The sequence below is a fragment of the Macrosteles quadrilineatus genome, unplaced genomic scaffold (assembly GCF_028750875.1).
Source record: "Macrosteles quadrilineatus isolate MER2022 unplaced genomic scaffold, UCM_ALF_1.0 Scaffold_2__2_contigs__length_208266976, whole genome shotgun sequence".
Lineage (NCBI taxonomy): Eukaryota > Metazoa > Arthropoda > Insecta > Hemiptera > Cicadellidae > Macrosteles > Macrosteles quadrilineatus.
Window position 1 is genome coordinate 39,829,101 of NW_026542595.1, and position 22,921 is coordinate 39,852,021.

General features: G+C 37.5%; 1 protein-coding gene across 2 annotated transcripts in view; it reads right to left on the reverse strand.

Moving 5' to 3' along the window:
• Window positions 1-21,179, reverse strand: part of LOC128987655 (lipid droplet-regulating VLDL assembly factor AUP1-like) — a 60,103-nt gene extending 38,924 nt beyond the window's left edge. For both annotated transcript variants that reach the window (XR_008490263.1, XM_054408614.1), the window contains exons 1-4: window positions 20,684-21,179; window positions 9,647-9,790; window positions 8,035-8,185; window positions 1,371-1,537 (exon numbers count right to left, since the gene is read on the reverse strand). Coding sequence is in view for 1 of the 2 variants with exons in the window: in XM_054408614.1 (XP_054264589.1) it covers window positions 1,371-1,537; window positions 8,035-8,185; window positions 9,647-9,790; window positions 20,684-20,724 (503 nt within the window). In the remaining variant the exon portion in view is untranslated. The remainder of the gene's footprint in view (window positions 1-1,370; window positions 1,538-8,034; window positions 8,186-9,646; window positions 9,791-20,683) is intronic.
• Window positions 21,180-22,921: the final 1,742 nt, after the last annotated feature.

The window sequence follows — 22,921 nt, forward strand, 5'->3', positions numbered from 1 at the left end:
CTCATATCCGACCTTGGCATAACCGACTCCTCCGGATATCCGACCATCCACAAGCTTCCTGTCTCGTGCGATTACGCTGATTGCATTCAATTAACCGAAACCCCGATCACGGATGTAGCTGTAATCGTGGCAGACGATCACCACTGTCGTAGATCCCAGGTGTTACCGTGGTTTCGGGAGACTATTACTGCTGTCGTGGAGACTGCAAGACATGTTCACCAGTGTGGCCGCCGTTGCGGGAGACGATTACTGGTGTTGACGAGACTGCAATACATGCTCACGGGTGTTACTACTGTCGCGGGATACAATTTCTGATATCGTGGACACTGCAAGACAAGGGGTGTTGCTGCCGTTGTGGGAGACGATTGTCGATTACCAATGTCGGGTAGACTGCAAGTTATGCTCACGAGTGTTGCCGCGGTCATGGGAGACGATACCTGGCGTCACTGAGACTACAATACATGCTCAAGGTTATTGGGGTCGAGCTAGGCGATTACCGATGTTGCACAGACTGCAAGTTATGCTCCTTCTGATATCCGACCTTTTGGCCGTTCTGACCATGGCTTGGTTTTGAAATGATCAGATATAAAAGGTTCTACTGTAGCTCCTAAGGTGATAACACAATGTGTAAATATTTATTAAGTAAATCAGCTTATCTGCTACCAAAAGGTCTGAATATGAATAGACAATAGACAAGTTTATTAGTCATTAATTAATTCACAAGAATTACAATAGACATCGTCAATCTAAACAATAGAAACATTATTTATAAACAACTATAAAATTTAAATCTTTGTTTACAAATTGTAAATTGAAGAAATCACTTAATTTGTACATAGGATTGGCTTTACACCAATAGAGCAGTTTTTTTTTTTTTTAATTCTTTTAAGGGCAATGCACGAAAATTAACTGGAAACATGTTAAATATTTTGTGGGTATGATAGTTTTGAGATCTTGACAGTCTTACTCTACTTACATCAATAAAATTTCTATTCCTAGTTAAGTGGCTATGGACATTTCCTCTTAAAACATGTTTGTTTGAGTTCTTTTTCACAAAAATGGAGACTTAATAAATATACAGATTTACAACAGTTAATATACTAGATTCTATGAACAGAGATTTACAATGGTCTAATCTTTTGGCACCGGTAACAATTCTAATTGACTTTTTTCTGTATCACTAACACCTTACCAATACCTACTCCATTACCCCAAATCACAATACCAAATCTTGTATTGTATGTACTTTATACTACAAAAAACAAAATTAAAATTTTAATACTATACTTTTAAATTCTCAAATATGCAACTGCAAACAATAAATTCCAAGTGACAGACATCTGTTAAATATATTTGTTATGGTGTTGTACCTCAGCAAAGCACAACTGCCACTGGTAGTTGTCTCCTCAGGGAGCAACAATAAAGGTACTTTGGTAGTCTGCTGCAGGTGAAGTTTAAGGTTGGATGCTAATGTATGCTTGTCTGGGGAACCCTCAAACACTTTCAGACACAATGGCCACACCTCCCACTGGCTTGGCTAGATACAAACAAACATATACATTCATTAATAACAAATGTAGACCTACAGCCAAAGTAATCTTTGGAATACTTTCCACTGATAAAAGTTAAGGTTTCAGGTTGATAAGATGTTACTAGCAACCAAGAGAATACATTTTTAAAGAATTTGACTAAGAGAATAAGAGGAAAAAAAGATATCCTTTACAGCCTAGTATTAAAATTTTGCAGACTAAATGTCATCAAAAGAGTAGCGATTTTCAAACATAAAAATGGGAAAATACCATTAGAGATTAAACACCTCAATAAGAAGTGGACACTTCGTTAATAGAAGCTTCTGTGATAGGTTGATACGCTCTAATCTGGCTTTATAATCCACAAAATGGTACGAGTATTATTGAGTTTGAGGGGACTCTTGTCTCCGTCGAGCCTCAGTAACTGGCTGTGGTGGACAGACATGCACGCATGACTTACTTACTTACTGTTAGGCCCGGGTTGGGACAATTTGGGGCCCTCAGCTACATGCTGTGATGTGGCCCTCTACCGGGGGATTATTTTTATTAGGTCTTTGTAAACGAGTTTTTTCACATTATTTTGGTATTTTTTATAAGGACGAAGAAATTTAGCTAGGTATTTATAAAATATTAGGGTATTTACTTGGCCTATTATTTATAATTAAAATCTAATTTATTTTTCATTAAAAGAAAATGTTTACAATTATTGTTAGGTTACAGCAATACAATACACACACTGTAGAAGTGTCAATAAGTGTTAACTTATAACAGAACTCAAATTAAAGTGTAGTATTATTCACATCAATGTTAATAAATTGTGTCAACATTGATTGTGTGGAAGTAATAATCACAAAAAGATTTGAGGTATTTGAAAAATAATACTAACAAGACAAAGACTGTATTAATTAGTAGGCCTACTTAACACAAGCAAAAATATTGAACTATAAATACACATAACATCAGTCATAACACATGGAATATTCACAAAAATTAAACACACATTTACAATTAATAAGCACTGTCTACGAGGTGAAAATTTAATCATAAACGATTACACACATAGGCCAAAAATCGTGTAACGCAAGAATATTAGGTTGTATCATAGATAAACCATTGATATATAATTAGATAGGCTAAACATGCTCCCTAGATTTCTCATCCTTGGATCAGCTGAGGAGAGGACAATTTTGTATTTAAAAACTCAACTAACCAAATAAAATGATGTGATCATAAACGATAACTCGTCCCCTAGTTATTTAACTGAATGGTAAATCACAAATCACAAAATTAACCCTAAAATAATAGGAACAAAATTTTGTCGACACTAGTAATCAGTGCCACCATCATGAACTAGACACGAAAAAAGATCTTCAACATTTAAAAGAAAGTCAAGAATCCCACCTTTGTTGGTTAGTCTATGGTTTGTATTTACCAGTAATAACCAAGTCTAGTTGTATAAATAGTCAAAGCTACTATGTTCTTATAAAAACATGAATTTACAGTAGACATTTCTTTCCTAAAGGAATAAGGGCATAATAATAAGGGCATCCTAAGGGCATAATGCCTTAATATCACAATATTTTCATGTAGGCAAGACGATGCAGTAGCTGGTTGACTGACATTGAATTATCCATTGTGCAATACTAGCTGTACTCTCTGAATTTTCTTGTGTTAGAAATTTTAGCAGTTGGATTTATGTGCTAGCTATGTTTTGTGTGTTAACGCAAGCATATACGTAGCTGACCTTTATGTTACTGCTTTTTAGATGCGGTAGTGTTAAAAAACAAAAATCGAAATTCTATGGTTGAATTTTGTCAACTGATTTTCGCATTCTAATTATTCCTATCCACTTATAGGTATCGGTAGTGGCATTGACTCTTGACGATCAATTATTCTCGATGTGCATGACGGGAAAAGCATACCTATGTTTTTTCCTTCCACCATGCTCGATACGCATCTTATCTTATCTAACAGGGGCAGATCAAGACCTTAAAGCACTTCATCCGAAATTAAATTATTGCGCACCCCAGACAATTGTTTTCTTGTTGACCTTACAAGTTAAGGCGTCCAATGAATGCCTGTAACTTCCCGATAAGTTCATCCTTAGGAAGATATCTTCCTCTAGCCAGATTACCAAGAGTTGTCATTCTAGCATCAGAGAGCTCGTTACAGTCAAAGAGTAAGTGATCGGCTGTCTCTTCTGACCTATCACAGTGCCTACTGCCTACAGATCGGTTCACCATCACATAAGCCCATCCGTTGTAAATGTTTCCTGAATCGCCCATTACCAGTTATCAGTTCTACAGTTAATTTGATTCTTCGTCTATCTAGTCTCAAAAGGTCGGAGGCAACCTTTTTAGAAGGCCTAAACAGAATAAGCTTGCTGACCCTAAGAAGGGGAGTGTCGACCCAGCGTTTACGATGCTTTTCTTTGGCCCATGACGCAATCGAAGAACATGCACTGTTTGGTGAAATGCCACAAAAGGGTTGTGAGCCTATCATGGTTGTCGCAGAGTCAGTGTTTGCCAATCTGTCTGCAGCTTCATTACCTTTTATGCCTGAGTGTCCTGGCACCCAGCAGAGCGTAAGATCATTAATCCTACCCAACTCAGACACAGAAGCAAGGCAGTCCCACACGAGCCTAGAGTTGAATTCATAAGAGTTTAGTGCTTTTAAGGTTGCTTGACTATCAGTATAGATATTGATTGTTTTGTCTCTGATCTCTTTATTAAGATGTTCTCGAGCACAAACCAAGATGGCAGTGACCTCCGCTTGGAAAACAGTTGGGTACACCCCCATAGGAAGATAAATACCAGTGCCTTCGTTTATGCAGTACACACCTGCTTCAGTGCCCCCATCTTTGACCTTAGAACCATCAGTGTAGCATTCTAAATCACCTGTGGGGATGGGCCCTTTCGCGCCAGACCAATCTTCCCTGTCTGGTATTAGTACTTTGAAAGGCTTTCCAAAGGAGTATTTTTTGGACATGTGATCTGAAGGTAGGTCCAACTCATCATTGTGTACCACCTGAACAATTTCGGAGTGCCCTTTATTGTTTCCTGTGGTCACCCATAAGTTTTCGCATCTAAGGCGTAGGGCTGTTTTTCTTGCTACCACCTTGATGAAAATGTCAATAGGTAACATATCAAGCAGACAATCTAGAGCTGCTCCAGGGCAGCTACTTACTGCCCCAGTTATCATTATAAGAGCAAGCCTTTGAACTCCTGCTAAAGCTTTGGCAGCTGCAGCAGATTCCATCTTTGGCCACCACACAAGCGAACCACATGCTCGATGCGCATACTAATGTTCCAGAATCGGTGCCATCGAAAACCGACACATTTCTACAGATTCCAGTGTCTTTTTCTTCTTTTCCTTTCTTTTTGCGCTGTCTTTATGCTGAGTTATCAGCTGATATGATAGAGCATCACTTTGGCGTTGTCTGCTTACCACAACACAAGTCACCGCACAGACGATTTATTACACTACAACAACGCATCAACTAACAATAGGCCACAGTAGGTTTGTATGCTTTTATATAAACAGCAAGATACAAAAAGTTGTTAAACACAGTTCTCTAGTTTGGAAAATGTAAACAAAACATTACTAAAAACATATGATAACTGATAACAAGCAACAATATTTTATTGTAATTTTTAAGCGAAAAGGAGGGGCCCTCCGCGATCGCGGACCTGCGGACCTAGCCAGTCCGGGCCTGCTTACTATTCACAATCACCTCTACACCTTCAATGTCTGCCCTTTTGCTACCGAACTCAAGGTTGCTCGCTAAGCCCACTATATCGTTATTTTGAAAATTAACATCCATCTCAGCCTATTAAATTTTTACCCAAAAGCTCTATAGTTAGCACCAAATATATTACTGAAAATAATTTGTTTAGCTGCAATTTTTGGCAATCCCCCCAATGGCAACAATTTACATTTAAATAATATATAATTTACATTTACATTCATATTATATACAAAAGAGACTTTTAGGGTCTGAATAGTTTTGTAGCTTAGTAAAAAACTACAGTTTTTTCTATTATGTGTATGGTACATATATTTTCAACGTAATTTTTCTATAGGCCTATATAATAACATAGCACCCCCGCCGCAGCAAACCTGCCGACTAAGCAAATTTCCATCTACCTGAATTAATTTTCAATTAAATCTATTTAAATAACATTAGGTTTGACGAGTACCTAGGTTTGCTGCTACACAAACCTTAAGTGTGTTTTTTAGTAAATTTAATAGCTTAGTATAAAATAAATAAGTTTTTTTTTAAGAGGTTGGTGGCCAGTTACAGTTTTTAACTCTTGGAACTGTAGCGGTGTTTACACTGCCGTATTACCACGTACATAACAGGGCCGTACGCAAATTTCTTGTCGCCACGGTACCGTCCCAAAGCGTATTCATTAAAGGCGTGTTTTTTTTTTTACGGGTGCGTTATGGATTGTGCTAACAGATTAATTATTGAAGGTTGTGCTACAGTGAGTGTTATTTTAGCTTAAGAAATAGCACGCTATTTAAGTGTTATTAAAAGAAAGTAACCAAGCTGTAGCTTTCAATCTAAATATATAAAAGGCAAAGCCCTCACTGACTGACTCACTCACTCACTCACTCATCACTAATTCTCCCACTTCCCATTTACCTAGGAGGCTGAAATTCGGTACACCGATTCTTTGGGCATTAAATAGGAAAACTAAGTAGTTATGATTGTGATTGGGCTTTCGGGCTCCGCCCCAGTGGCTCTGGAGTTTCCCATGTTAACCTTATGATTTTTCATATTTAAAAGGAATTTCTTAACAGCTGTTTCAATTAAACAAGTTGATTCTGTTCTATGATGTTCAATAGCATTAAAGTTACAAGGATTACCAACAGGGTGCAGCACTATTATTTTTTTTAATTTACGACTACAGCCAATTTGCAACTTAAAGGTGAGTGAGCGTAGCGAACGAACTTCTACCTGGAAGTGAGTTAGCGTAGCGAACGAGCTAACCTGAAGGCAAGTGAGCGGAGCGAACGAGCTCCAACCTAAAGGTGAGTGAGCGTAGCGAACGAACTTCAACCAGTACGTGATTGAGCCATGCGAACGAGCTCACTTGTGAAGTTAAACGGGGCAAAGCCCGCGGGTACAGCTAGTATTTATATAAAATAAACAAGGTTCACTTTGATACAGTTCAAGCATTCGAATTGTTTGACCTTCCGTTAATTTCAAAGATTGCTTTGTTTTCACCTTTTAAATTGATTCGACTTGTGTCAATGTTATAGATTTTTTGTTTTAGCCATGGTACCATACTTAAAAACTAAGACGACAACCACTGACATTAAAGAACAATAGTTATTAAAACTCGTAGTACCGTACACACAACGACGAGACGGAAGACAATAACTCCTGACCACATCTAGCCAAGCCTCCAACTGGCGTAGCAACCAAACACGTTTTGATTAGTTCTAAAGGGCGTGGGGAACAGGCGTATTGGGTCGCCACGCCTGTTGCTCCCACGTCTCCACTGTTTACACGAGGCGTGGCCACGCCTCTCAAGAAAGTGAGAAAATTTCTCATCTACACGCCTGACTTTAGCCGTGGCCCCACTACAGTGTAAACACCACTTACAATGTTTAAAAATAAATATAATTTAAAAGCAGATGTTTACTTTCACCAACTGTTTTGAACGTTCAAATTATCACAACATTCTGTATTAGTCATGATTTGAAATAGTGCCACACTTTTCCTACAGTACATAATGCAGCACAAAAAACTATTTTACTTTTGGATAACACCAAATATATTAAACCACAATCGCAGCACACCTGTACACTCAACAATATTTAAATTCTCCACTATTAAATATGTAAACATAAAGAGTAAAAACCTTTATCAAAGTATAAAAGGGATGGCAATTACCTTTTGTTCTATACCCACGCAATCCATAATAAATTATTAAGTTTATAATAATAACTATCTCAGATATTCAAATGCCTACCGATTTGTCATTAACCCACCTCATTACTGTCATTAAAAGAAGGAACTCCAATAATACTTAAATCCACCCAAACTATGCAACGGAACCAGACTTACGATTTAAAAAATGACACAAAACTTGATCGAAGCAACAATCATCAGTGGTAAGTTTAAAGGAGAAGTAGTGTTACTCCCAATAATACCAAATTTCATCCGAATTACCCTTTGAATTCAAGCGACTACAATTTCTTTTTCGTCTTGCTTTTGCAATCACCACTATAAGGCATAAGGCACAATCCCTGACTTAAATCCAGTTAAATTTAAATTTAGACAATGCATGCTTTTCACACAGACAATTGTATGTCGCATGCTCACATGGTGGTAGGTACGCCTAAAAACATATTTATACACCCATTGGAAAAACAAAGACATTGTTTATCTACTGGGAATTAAGTAAAATCTATATTATATTTTTGTTTTTGGTATACATTTTTATTATTTTACTTTTAACTCTATTTAACTCTATCTATTATTATCTCTTACCGAAAAACAACCAGTGACTAAATGGATTGGAATATGATCAACGATGGAGATATGATTTGCTACCAACAATCTAGTATTCTTATCTCTTGCTGGTGGATTTTCTTCCAAAACAAAAATACCCAACACTAGTCCCATCACACGAAGCACATATCTGAAACAGCAGGAAACTGGTACACAGTGGATCATGGTTAAAGAAGTAGGCTATAATTTGTTTTACTTTTGAACAAACTATTTTATTTGAGAAAACAACATTACGGCTGGGCCGATTTTGATTAAAATTGTGTACCGTTGTAGTCCTTTTAATTCTTAATGTAATGGTACAACTCCCATTGTTGTAAAAAATAATATTTTTAATTTGGTTAAAAAATTATTGCAACTTTAGTGATTTTATTAGTTATCAAAGTTTCTCTCAAAGCTTAAACTTTCCCATGTGCCATGATAAGGGTTGTTGACAAGCTAAAGGGAGAAAACATCTGTCAGATCATTGATAACGTTTAACATTTTTGTGCCTTAAGTACATTGTCGCCATTTCATAAAAAAGTATTAAGGTACCTACTTAATCCTAATGAATAATCAAGTAACTTAGTCCTTATATGTTTTTTGTACTACCTAAAGTGTTTATATGCTTATCAGTACACTTTGATCATCTTAATATTATAAATGTGAAAGTTTGTGTGTGTGTTTGTTTGAAGTTCAATGACGCATTAACTAATGGACGGAATGGGCTGAAATTTGGCATGATGATAGCTCATATTCCCGATTAACATATAGGCATATTCTTATCTCAAAAATCCTTTCGGGCTCCGCCCCAGTGGCTCTGTAGTTCCCCATGTTAACCCTGAGTATTCATATTTAAAGGGAATTAAAGAATTTAGTCAGCTGTTTCAACTAAAAAAGTTGGTTCTATGATATGCAAAAGAATTAAAAAGTTATAAGATTTACCAACAGGGTGCAGCACTATTATTTTTCTGCATTTATGTAAACAGCTAATTTGAACTAAACAGCAACAAAAAACTGTGATACACAATAAGAACTGTCAAATTAGGATTGTATACAGTTATGTTTATGTTTTTAATTCATAAAAAATTTGTGATATTTTGCGAATTTTTAATTATTTATTTTTCTTTATTGTTTAGTGGGAGAAGAATATGGCTATGGTAGATGTGTAATACTATAATAGTATACCGTAAATTTAAAGAAGTAAATTTTTAAAACTGTGTCCTCCCCCATTACAAACGCGAAGCTTTGAGTATAACTGCAATAAGCATTTTATACTCATATGCCAATCCCGTACGAAGGACGGGTACTCTGCTAGTAGCTCATAAAAACAGAATTTTAACTATCAGCAGTAGGCCTACTATCCTGATAATTAGATCAATTTGTAAATAACTAGGCAAAATGTGGTTTGGATTTCACTATAAAAACATGTCTAAGGAACATGTCAGTCTTAGTTAATAACAATACGACTACAAGATCGTATCACTGATCCTACACACACACAACTCCGTTCAAACTTGGCTTAAAATACCTACCTCACCTTCATGGTTGCCAAATATTTCAATTAAAAGTATTACTTCGTCATATTGTTAAAGTATTTTAAAACACTATTTACCTTCTTATTGTTGACAATTCTGGAATCAGCAACAGGTGGGCTAACAATAGTGCTTGGAGAGATATAAATACTCGAATAAGGGCTACTATCAAACCAAATGGGAAGTATAGAGCCACACAAAACAGATTCCATCTTCCAACAACCCTAGAAATATACAATGTAATATTACACACCAAATATAATAGGCCTATACATAGTTATAAATTAATAATATTAATAAATTACAGTAGTATATTTCATTACTAGTACTGAATGTGGCCTATTTTTCAGCGTGCACTCAAGTTTTATGTGTGATGCAAAGCCAAACACAGGAACAGCAATTTTCACAAGAGTTATTTTAACATCCGAGGCAAAGCCGAGGACTGGAATAATGGATCAAGTGCCAGAAAATCACTTTTGGTACGAGTTATAAACGATACTTTTCATCACGACACAAAAATACTCAGGTAGGTACAGAATAACAAACCTTGGTAATAGTCAAAATTTTATCCCCCTGGGCAAAGCTGACGTCACTATGACGTAGTAACCTGAGTGGCCAAAAGTTTGTTCGCGGCCGGAATTTTACCCCCGCGGATTTGGAAGTCTAATGAAAATAGCCAGAGCGTGATTAAATTTTACCCCCTGTCCATATAACTAGCGTTTAGACAACTGAAGATGTACGGGCCAGATTTTTACCCCCGGATTTTTACCCCCGGAATTTTACCCCAGGATTTTTACCCCCCGGAATTTTACCCCCTGGCCAATTTTAGAAATTGAATGACTGATTTTCTTATTTCTGTTTTTAGGTAATTCATTGTAAACATTCCATTATTTAGTAGCCTATCTTTATTTATTTATTTTGAAATCTCAACTAAGTAAACAGAATTCACTGTTTAATTTTGATGTTCGGAATTTGCGTTTGGGGCGAACTGATGGTTAATAAGTATTGTAAAATAAGCTGAGTAGCTCATTTAAATGATAAATGATTAAGATTAAAAATTCATGTGAAGGTACACGTATCCAATAAATACCTCATAGGCTAGTAGGCTTTTCTTTACTACATTGCTGAGAATACTATTTTCTACCACATCTTTATTCATTAGGTATTCGTATAATATCAAGAACTTTACATGCACAAATTTCACAGCCCAGTCTAATCCCCCCCCCCCCCCCCAGTCTATCTGGCGTCGTTCTTGACGAGAATGGGCAAGATGAATGTAGTCAGGGCACTGAGCCGTTGTTTCATTGTCATTCCCCCCTATCTGAGAGGTACTTTAACACGAGCCTTTTAGTAATATGTATGGTAAGTAATATTTCTTGTAAAAGATCAATAAGATATGTAGATGCATAATTGCCATATGATTTTTTAATGTCGGAAGAATAATATAGGTAGGCTTACATTGGAAACTTGATATGTTGAGGTAAATATGTTGAGCTAAAAATGGGGAGGTAATTTAATAATTAAGTTAGAACAGCCTTGACTTTTCCGGTTTGTTGTATCTTAAAAGCTTATCCAACAGAGTGCACTTTGTATACCTAGTTCTAACTTATCTATTCTGTCAAACATCGCAGATGTAACTTAAACAGTTCCATCCGTCAAACATGGCAAATTTAACTTGAACATGAAATCTATTATACAAACAAAGTAAAATAAAACATTTTTCTTTAAGAGCGACGGAAAAAACAGTACAGTTGTGATCTAAAAGTAATTTTACATAACCTAGCAGTAGAAAATCTACCAACCTATCAAGAAAATCTTGAGAACTATGTGTAGAGTTGATGAAGTGGAACACTGTAAACCATTGTTTATCAGACTGAATATCATGACAGTAATAAACCTTTACATCTACCAAACAAAACTACATCTTTCAGATTTCACCACCAGAGACCACTTTCATGCACATGACACTAGAGGCAAGGCTAAGCTGGATTTACCCCAGGTTGGCCAAAACAGGTAAATCCTTTAAAGCCAACTGTGTTAGGTTTTTTAATAGGCTCCCCCAAACTGCAAAACTCATCTCATTTAATCACTTGATAAAGCTACTATAAAAAATTGGCTAGCCTAGTTGAAAACCCTTTTAATTCGTTTGATGATTTTGAAATGTCAGAGTTTAATGTTAAGTTTTAACTTATTGTACATAGTTTTTAGTTAATGGTTACAATTATAAGTTACCGTAATTATTATTATAATTATAACATCATTTGATCATATTACATCAAACCATCATAAAACTTCCAAACAGTTAGAGGTTTTAGTATAAGATTTGGGCTAGCGACGTTTATGTTAATTTCAATATATGTTATATAATTATTAGTATTAGCATTTAGTAAGATTATTTGACTGTTCCTATTTCTGTATTGTTATAGATCAATAGAATAAATACCCTTGACTCTTGAGTAAAATTTTCTGTAGCCGTCTTAGTCTAAGAATTTACCAAAACGAATATTGGGTTTTAAGTTAAGTCGGTTAATAGGCCTAAAGCGTAGGTTCTTTGGCAAATTTTCCGTATTTACACTGGGATATCATGTAATTTTGATATGCCTACTTACAGTATTTTTAACGCTGAATCCAAAAATGCAATCAGTTTTGGTCGGAGAGATTCCTAAGTGGCCGTACAGTTAAATAATTAATATTAAGCTTCAGTTGTGCAAAAACAGTCTGGAAGTTGCATAAATTAATGACTCGGTTCATTATAACCTAACCTTTACCTTCCTAATCTAAACTTGTGTGAACCTGGCAATAACTCGGCAATAAGTAGTGTGCGCGCCCGAAAAAATCTATTACGCCACACTACATTATTTTGACGAACTTCCCACGCAAGGAATTAGTCCAGAAAACAGCTGTTTGCCGCCAGCTTATTCAAATGGGGTTTCATTGCGTACTACTGTGCTGCAATGAGTTTTGCCGGACACCAATCAGCTGATTATACTGTATTTAGGTGGCAGGCAGTGAGTAGTTATAAACAAAAACATAACCTCTGACTAGTGATTTTTAGTCCTTTAGTTGGTGGAAATAAGGATTTGTACGGATTTAGTAGTATGGCGTAAACTATCGTACGTAACTCGTCCAAAATGTGTGTACCGGACTCATATGGTAATCCCGTACTCGACTTCGTCTCGCACGGGAACGACCACACTCGTCCGGTAAACACTTATTTTCAGGACTAGTAACGTAATATACTATTGCCGGCCGTTTTGCGGCAAAATACGTCCGCGATCCATATTACCAATAATGCCAACAGATAGAGGACACTTTAACGGACACGACAGTATCAACATTATGTATCCGGGGAGTAGAATAAGGGGGATAAAATCATCAATTAGTTGTGCGCGCGCCCGAGAAAATCTATTGCCGGCCGTTTTGCGGCAAAATACGTCCGCGATCCATATTACCAATAATGCCAACAGATAGAGAACACTTTAACGGACACGACAGTATCAACATTATGTACCCGGGAAGTAGAATAAGGGGGGTAAAATCAGCAATTAGTTGTGCGCGCGCCCGTAAAAATCTATTGCCGGCCGTTTTGCAGCAAAATAGGTCCGCGATCCATATTACCAATAATGCCAACAGATAGAGGACACTTTAACGGGCACGACGGTATCAACATTATTTCATTTCATTTCATTTCATTTCATATAACTTTATTCATTAAAGTACAATACATAGATACAGGAATGGCGTCAAGAGTAATTTAATAAAACTAACTAACTAAAATACTCATCATTATCATGCATGGCATAATAACATACCATCAATATTAATAGCTTTTCAGATCAAATAAATTAAAACAAGCAGTGCAATATGAAAGTTTATACATGAAAATATCAAAATTAAAAATATAGATAAAATTATTTTAAAACCAAAAGTTTCAATTGATATGAAACAGAGCAATTAATAACTTAAAGAACTAAAACTCTTCAAAGGAGTACATAGCCTTGTTGATAAGAAACTTTTTCAATTTTGATTTAAATTTATTTTTGGAAGTTTCTAATTTGATTTCTTTAGGAAGTTTATTATAAAATTTGGAACCGGCATATTTAGGTGTCTTCGTAAAAAGTTGCAGAGTATGTGAGCTTGTGGCCAGGTTTTCTCGATTTCTATTATGTACCCGGTGAGTAGAATAAGGTGGGTAAAATCAGCAATAAGTTGTGCGCGACCGAAAAAATCTATTGCCGGCCGTTTTGCGGCAAAATACGTCCGTGATCCATATTACCAATAATGCCAACAGATAGAGGACACTTTAACGGACACGACAGTATCAACATTATGTACCCGGGGAGTAGAATAAGGGGGGTAAAATCAGCAATAACTTGTGCGCGCGCCCGCTAAAATCTATTGCTGGTCGTTTTGTGGCAAAATACGCCCGCGATCCATATTACCGATGATGCCAACAGATAGAGGACACTTTAACGGACACGACAGTATCAACATTATGTACCCGGGGAGTAGAATAAGGGGGGTAAAACCAGCAATAAGTTGTGCGCGCGCCCGAGAAAATCTATTGCCAGTCGTTTTGCGGAAAAATACGTCCGCGTTCCATATTACCGATAATGCCAACAGATAGAGGACACTTTAACGGACACGACAGTATCAACATTATGTACCCGGGGAGTAGAATAAGGGGGGTAAAATCAGCAATAAGTTGTGCATGCGCCCGCTAAAATCTATTGCCGGTCGTTTTGCGGCAAAATACGTCCGCGATCCATATTACCAATAAGGCCAACAGACATTAGACTTTAGACATTAATTATTTGCACATAACATTCTTTTAGATGTGATAACATATAGAACAGCTGGTGCATTGTCAAAATTGAGCCTAAACTAGAAAAATACAAAGTACCAGATAGAGGACACTTTAACGGGCACGACAGTATCAACATTATGTACCTGGGGCGTAGAATAAGGGGGGTAAAATCAGCAATAGGTTGTGCGCGCGGCCAGTAAAATCTACATAAAACAACAAATACAAGTAGTACCTAATAGTAAAAGTATCTGGTGACACCCTCGGTAATAACCTACGCGGTCGTATTTTTCTGCTAAACGGCCAGCAATAGATTTTATCGACTTATTGCTGACTTTACCCCCCCTAACTTACCCTCCAGGTACATGATATTAATACTGTCGTGTCCGTCAATGTGTCCTCTATCAGCTGACACACAGTGTCCACAAAAAATTTGTCATTAATTTCCATGACTTTCCATGACTATCCATGACTATTTACCATTGATTTCCATGACTCACAAACTTTACACGCAAATTATAATATAACATACACCCACAAATAATACTGCCTGGACATGTTATTTTGCAGAAAATCTGAAATATGTAATACCAGATAACAATGGAGTACAATAGGTACAACAATGAACTAAAAGAAACCGAAAACTCATAAAATAATACAACTGTAATAAATTGAATTGTCAAACATTTGTGAAAAATCCTGAAAAATGCTACAACAGTCCGGGTTACGGCTGACTAGAGCATTGAATGGTCCCCTCAAATCCATCCATAATTGGAAATTTCCATGACTTTCCATGACTTCTTGCCTATTTCCCTGACTTTCAATGACCAAAATTCTTTTCCATGACTTTCCATGACTATCCCTGACTTTCCAGAATGTGCACACCCTGTGACACTCTCGGTAATAACCTACACGGCCGAATTTTTCCAAAAAATGGCCAGCCATAGATTTTTTCGGTGCGCGCGCACAACTTATTGCTGATTTTACCCCCCTTAACCTACTCACCAGGTACATAATGTTGATACTGTGGTGTCCATTAAAGTGTCCTCTATCTGTTGGCATCATTGGTAATATGGATCGCAGACGTATTTTGCCGCAAAACGGCCGGCAATAGATTTTAGCGGGCGCGCGCACAACTTTGTGCTGGTTTTACCCCCCTTATTCTACTCCCCAGGTACATAATGTTGGTATACTGTCGTGTCCGTTAAAGTGTCCTCTATCTGTTGGCATCATCGGTAATATGGATCGCGGACGTATTTTGCCACAAAACGGCCTGCAATAGATTTTAGCGGGCGCGCGCACAACTTAATGCTGGTTTTACCCCCCTTATTCTACTCCCCAGGTACATAACGTTGATACTGTCGTGTTCGTTAAAGTGTCCTCTATCTGTTGGCATTATTGGTAATATGGATCGCGGACGTATTTTGACGCAAAACGGCCAGCAATAGATTTTTTTGGGCGCGCGCACTACTTATGGCTGGAGTTATTGCCAGGTTCACGCCAATCTAAATAAAACACTTTAAAAAAATACAGTCACGAATCCGCATAAAACCCTACCTACCTTCCTCACATGCCTAAACAAGAACTGATTATTTGGTTTCAAAAATCAAAAGGAATTGATTTTATTTTATTCCGCATTAGATCAAGCATAAACAGTTGTTTGCTCTTCTCACTCAGTCCTGCTCACTCCTCACTCAGTACGGACCCGTCCAGTCCAGACCACGCCATATTACCATTACCTTCAATACCGCTCGATTATCCTTATATTCGTAATCCTAACCATCGTTTTACGGCCACTACGGCAACTTAGGAATCTCTCCGACAAAAACTGATTGCATTTTTGGATTCAGCATTAAAAATACTGTAAGTAGACATATAAAAATTACAAACATATCCCAATGTAAATACAGTAAATATTTGCCGGTTCTTTGATGAACTGATACCTGATTAACCTAGCCTAGTTTAATTAAACCTAGGGTTAACCTAGGCCCAAACTTAGTCTCAGGTAGGAATTATTGGTTCCTTAACTTCATGGGATGGGTGATATGTCTGTTGTGACATTGGTTGTTGATTTTAAGTTAAGCCTAGGCCTAGGCTAACTTACAACATGAAAATGTCCAACTTATCAAGAGTCTTAATATAAATTTAGCCTAGTTAGGCCTATAAGTTAACTTATCTGGTCCGGGACTAAATTAGGGCTGCACTTTACTTTAGGTCCTACACTCATTCGAATAAAAATATTGATTATTCGATTGTTTCATTCGATATATCGTTTGGTTAGTTAGGTTAGGTTAACACATTGGGTGCGGCGGTATCCATATGGATACCTGGAGTCCATCACGTAGAGGCGGCGGTATCCATATGGATACTTGCGTCCTCCTGAACTTCAATATTTTCCTGTGGCTCAGCCGTTTGATATTTCGAACTAATACTTTGTAGCCACCTGCGTTGACACAGTTGAATGACCGTGGTGACCTTGGTTTCTATTTTTGTCGCGTTATCAGTAGGGGGGGCGGGATGGGGGTGGGCGAGCGCGCCACGTGCGTTTGTTTACGACCCTTTGCAGAATGTTTCCACGTTAGCGTGTAGTGGGTGACTTGCTTTTTGTTGTGTTATAGGTTGGTAGTAAAATTTCCCCATAAAATCCCCGTCTGGCAAACTTAAAAATCAACTTTTTGTCCCGTCTTTCTCCCTCCAATTGTTAATACGATGGGACCGGCTACGTTCCAAGCAGTGCTGCTATATGTGAGTGTTTAGCGAACTACGTCGACTCTTGTTATAAAACAGGACATCACCGCACGTTATTTGCTATTCGTCATACCGAAATATGAGAGCCAATCACCCGGCAATCGGGTTTGTTCGACGCTGCGGGCTGCGCCGCACTGGGGCTACGCCTGCTGTTTGATGGCCCGCAGCGAACGTGTTAACCTTAGGGTACAGTTTCTTAACTGGGCTATGCTAATATTGATTGAAACTATCAATTCGATTAGTAAACTTTCATACGATTTTTTCACCATCAGCAAGTTTGGTTGGTTAGGCTAGGTTATGATGGTTAAATTTTATAATAGGCCTAGATATATTTTAAAATATAGATTATTAACCCTCCGCGCGTCAGCCGCCGTCTGGGCCAGCAGCGTCACCCGCCCGAAAACGGGCGGGTCTGCAAACTCTTCGTTTCGTTGATTTTAAAACCGTTCAAGCGCTAGAATCGGGTCGCTATCTTTACTCTACGTTTAGGGGGATTGCTAGGCTTCATGACAAAACCATATGACGGCCGTTTACTACTGGTCTGTGACTAAAAATCAGAGCATCTGTTAGTTTGTGATGTCGTCATTTGTTGTGGTTACGGTTACGTGAGTTGTTGTGAGTTTGTTTTGGTTTATGTTTACAAAATGTGTGATGATTTGAGATCTAGTGAAATTAGGGAATTGTTGAATGAAGAAATAAGTGATATTGACGATGATAATGTTGAAGATGACTTCGATTTAGGTTTACCGCCTCAGAATATTGATTCAGACTCAGAATCGTTACTGGACTTTTCAAGTGGAAGTGGGGAGGAATACATTCCTGATTACGATGATTTGGACACTAGTGATAGGGAGCAAGATGTTGATGATCCAGGGGAGCCTGAAGTACCTGTAAGTGTGCCTAGTAATGATGTACCTAGCAGTAGTAGGCCTAGGCCTAAGAAGAAAAAAGGTCCTCCAAATTTGCTCTGGATTCGAGTTTATCCACCAGAACCTGAAAAGGAGATCGAATCAAAATTTACTAGGAGGAACACTGGCATACAAAATCTCCCACCTAGAAATAGTAGTTGTATTGAATACTTCTATCTTTTCTTTACCCAGGCTATCTGGAACATAATTTGTCAGTGTACAAATGCGTCGGCAAGGAAAGCGCTTCAAAGACAAAACTTGTCCCCACAATCAAGAATAAAAAGATGGACTGACTGTACTGTTGCAGAAAGAGGTTTTTTGGGTTATTCATAAACATGGGGATTTGGAAACTCAAGAACATAACAGGCTACTGGGATACGAGAGAATCTCAGTCACACCCATTTTTTGCTAAGACGATGAGCTACAACAAGTTCGCATTGATTTTGTGGAACCTCCAACTTACCAACAACAATGGACATCCAAGAGGCCATCCAGAATTCGACCACTGGTTCAAAGTAAGATATCTGTTAGACCATTTAAACAGAGCTTTCAAAAAGTATTTTGTCCCCGGACAGAATGTATGCCTGGACGAGAGCCTTATAGGCATGAAAAACCGTTGTTCTTACATACAATACCTCCCGAAACAAAAACACAAGCAGTTTGGAATCAAAAAATTTGAGACCTGTGATTCTGCCACTAACTATGTCTTGCACCTTGAAATGTACAGTGGAGCAGATTTCTTGATCGATAAACCAGGGCCATTTGTACAAAAATGTGTGTTAGAGGTAATGGAGAAAAGTGGTCTCCTCGACAAAGGCCATCATCTGTTCACCGATCAATTTTACACTAAAGTACCTCTAGCATTAAAGTTACATGAAAGAAACACCTACCTTACTGGAACTATAAATAAGAATTCTCAGTATCTTGCAACAACACTGAAGAATACTGAATTGGAAGCTGGACAAACTCTGTACTTCAGGCACAAAGATGTCCTTCTCGTTTCGTTCAAGCAGAACGCGTCAAGAAAATCGGTTTTTGCCCTGACCACTGCTTGCCACGCCGAGGACAAACTTGTCCAGAGCAAAAAAGGGCAACAAGCAGTAAAACCTGTTCTTATCCATAGATACAACCAATACATGGGTGGGGTAGATGTAAGTGATAAAAGTATCTACCACACCTCATGCACTCGCCCGACGAAGAAATATTGGAAGAGGATCTTCTATAATTTACTGGATATTGCGCTTTTCAACTCATATGTGTTGTATTCGTTGAATACTGACAAGCCAAAGAGTAGAAAGGATTATTTAGTTGATATTGTGGAAACCCTGGCTAATACAAGAGACATAGGTCCGACTACAGGACCATCAGGAGACACCGCGCACCAAATGCAGCAAGTGCCTAACAAATCAAACAGAGTATGTGCTGTATGCTGCAGAAAGGCTACATACTGGTGTCCAGGCTGCAATGTAGGCATCCACAAAGAGTGTTTTCATCTACTTCAGCACTATTGGAGGCCTTTACAAGCCAAAAAGAAGAAGAAAGTGTCGGAACTCCAGTAGGTCTAAACGAACCCCAGGCAGTGCGGTTTTTAGTCTTGTATATAGTTGTTTAATTTTTATTTTTTTCCGTAATTTGTGATGTAACCCCTATCAAAGTGTATATTTTTTTGTTTGCAAGTGAACTATGAACAAAATGCATATCTTGGATTTTTGAGTTAGTGTATATAGAGTTTTTTACATAGGGGGAAACCAAGTGTTTATATACATTTTTTGACAACTTTCGGATTCGGACCTATACCAGAGACCTGATAAATAAGGTAAGGATATCAAATATGTATTTTTTAGATAGGCCAGTTTGTCTAGTTTTAGAAAATGTGTAACCTTTTACCTGCCAGTCATTATTTATATATTTTATTTTGTTTGAACTAAAACCTTGCATAATCACTGAAAATCGCTGCGTTTTTTTATCGTGTATATAGTTGTTTAATTTTTAGTTTTTTCTATAATTTGTGAATTAACCCCTAACAAAGTATATATTTTCTTGTTTGCAAGAAAATTTGGAACAAAATGTATATCTTGGATTTTTGAGTAAGTACACCTTGAGGTTTTTACATAGGGGGTCAACAAGTATATATATAATTTTTTTTTGCAACTTTCGGATTCGGACCCATACCAGAGACCTGATAAATAAGGTAGGGATATCAAATATGTATTTTTTAGATAGGCCAGTTTGTCTAGTTTTAGAAAATGTACAACATTATACCTGTTAGTTAATTTTTATTTATTTTATTTTATTTTAACTAAAACTTTGCTATATCACTGAAAACCGCTTGACCTTTTGAGGTCATATAATGGACCCATGGAGGGTTAATCAATATTTTCAATTCGATAGTTTCAATCGATATTAGCATAGCCCAGTTAAGAAACTGTACCCTAACCTTACCTAACTAACCCAACGATATAGGCCTATCGAATGAAACAATCAATTAATCGATATATCGATCGATATTTTCATTCGAATGAGTGTAGGACCTAAAGTAAAGTGCAGCCCTAAATTAGAAATAAGCTTAAGCTTAGGCCCATACCAACAATAAAGTCAAATACAAGTAAAGCCCTTTATAATTACCTTAGTACTAACTTAGCATAACTTAGGCCTACCTGGTTTTACTAAACAAATCCTTTATATCTGGACAGGTCATTATTTGATAAAATTTACAAAAGATTATTTAATCTTTTCTCAGCTCTTGATCAGGAGAAGGCAACAAGTTCTACTTTCAGGTTCGTACGGTATGTAGGTAACAGCTCTTAAAAATTAGGCCAGATGAAGCATAAGCATAAAATGAGAAAATAAAAATGATGAAATGTTACAAGGAAAACAGTCCTCTTGCTCGATTGGTAGGCCTAATATCATAAGAAAGTTAAGTAGGCTAACTAAATTGTTTTTGAAGTTGAAAAGGTATCAATTTCACACGATTCAATTACCGATCGTTTCTTAAAAATAAAAATATTACTTGCAGCCTAGTAAAATTGTGCACTCGCACTGACAAAAAAAATATTGACTTCGGTAGGTTTCGAGCGACGAGAACCAAGAACCATCGACTCGACAACGACTTCAGCAGTCAGCTTCTTCAGTAGACTTGACGTTGACGTTAACCATCTTGATTCTTTCTTGACTTGACACACCACAACACAACAACAACAAAACACATCCACAACACACTAACACAGCCACTGTCGACTGTCGTTCAGTGACTGAAGAGAAGTTTAGTTTGAACGACTGACCGGACTGAAGAAAGTAACACTGAAACCGAAACCTAACCTGAAACTTGTTATTGAAGAAAGAAGAAAGGGGGCTCGTCCGGATTTATTTCTGTTTTTCACAATATCATCTTCAGTCTTCAGTCATCAACAGTCACAAAGAAATCATTTATTTTTCCTACAGTCACCCGACAAAGTTGGCTTCCTTGTACTGTTTATAGTACAGAAAGCTGCTAATTGCTGCATATTTATACTTTGCCGTACGGTTTATACTTTGCCGCACGGTTTATACTTTGCCGCACATCAGGATTCCAACGAAACAACACAAAACAGCGTGGTTCTATTATGCACGTAATCCGTGTACGCTTGGAAATAGGTTGGCAACACTTAAAGATAATAATACTATGAGCAGCTGATTGACTATTATAACTACGATTTAACCTGTCACTTCGTGTTTATAGTTTCGGTATTTCTGAACTTCTGGACTTTTCTTTTAAACGTTTTTAAAACATTCCTACGATCTTAATAAACAAGAAAATCCCATTAAAGCATTTTTTTTAGGCGCGGAAACCACTTCAAATTACAAAAACATACGGAACTATATTCTCAAAACGCGGAGCACATTTCTTGCCGAGGAAAAATAGCGGAGTGATACGGACCGCGGGTACTACTTTCTCTAGGGCACCATTTGTGTTGCTAGCTGAACCTAAAAACGTGTTGTATAGTGTTTGAAAGACTAATTATTTATATGCTTTATAGTAACTGTAGGAAAAATATAATGTGTAACACGAGTGAAAAAGGCCTTTGCTGCACTCGAGATCATTCCACACTCGCCTGCGGCTCGTGCGTAAACATTGCTCTCGTGTGCAGCAAAGTGCCACTTTCACCACTAGTTACACAAATAACTATTTCCTACAGTCACCCGACAAAGTTGGCTTCCTTGTACTGTTTATAGTACAGAAAGCTGCTAATTGCTGCATATTTATACTTTGCCGTACGGTTTATACTTTGCCGCACATCAGGATTCCAACGAAACAACACAAAACAGCGTGGTTCCATTATGCACGTAATCCGTGTACGCTTGGAAATAGGTTGGCAACACTTAAAGATAATTATACTATGAGCAGCTGATTGACTATTATAACTACGATTTAACCTGTCATTTCGTGTCTATAGTTTCGGTATTTCTGAACTTTCTGGGCTTTTCTTTTAAACGTTTTTAAAACCTTCCTACGACCTTAATAAACAAGAAAATACCTTTTAAGCATTTTTTTTAGGCGCGGAAACCACTTCAAATTACAAAAACATACGGAACTATATTCTCAAAACGCGGAGCACATTTCTTGCCGAGGAAAAATAGCGGAGTGATATGGACCGCGGGTACTACTTTCTCTAGGGCACCATTTGTGTTGCCAGCTGAACCTAAAAACATGTTGCATAGTGTTTGAAAGACTAATTATTTATATGCTTTATAGTGACTGTAGGAAAAATATAATGTGTAACACGAGTGAAAAAGGCCTTTGCTGCACTCGAGATCATTCCACACTCGCCTGCGGCTCGTGCGTAAACATTGCTCTCGTGTGCAGCAAAGTGCCACTTTCACCACTAGTTACACAAATAACTATTTCCTACAGTCAC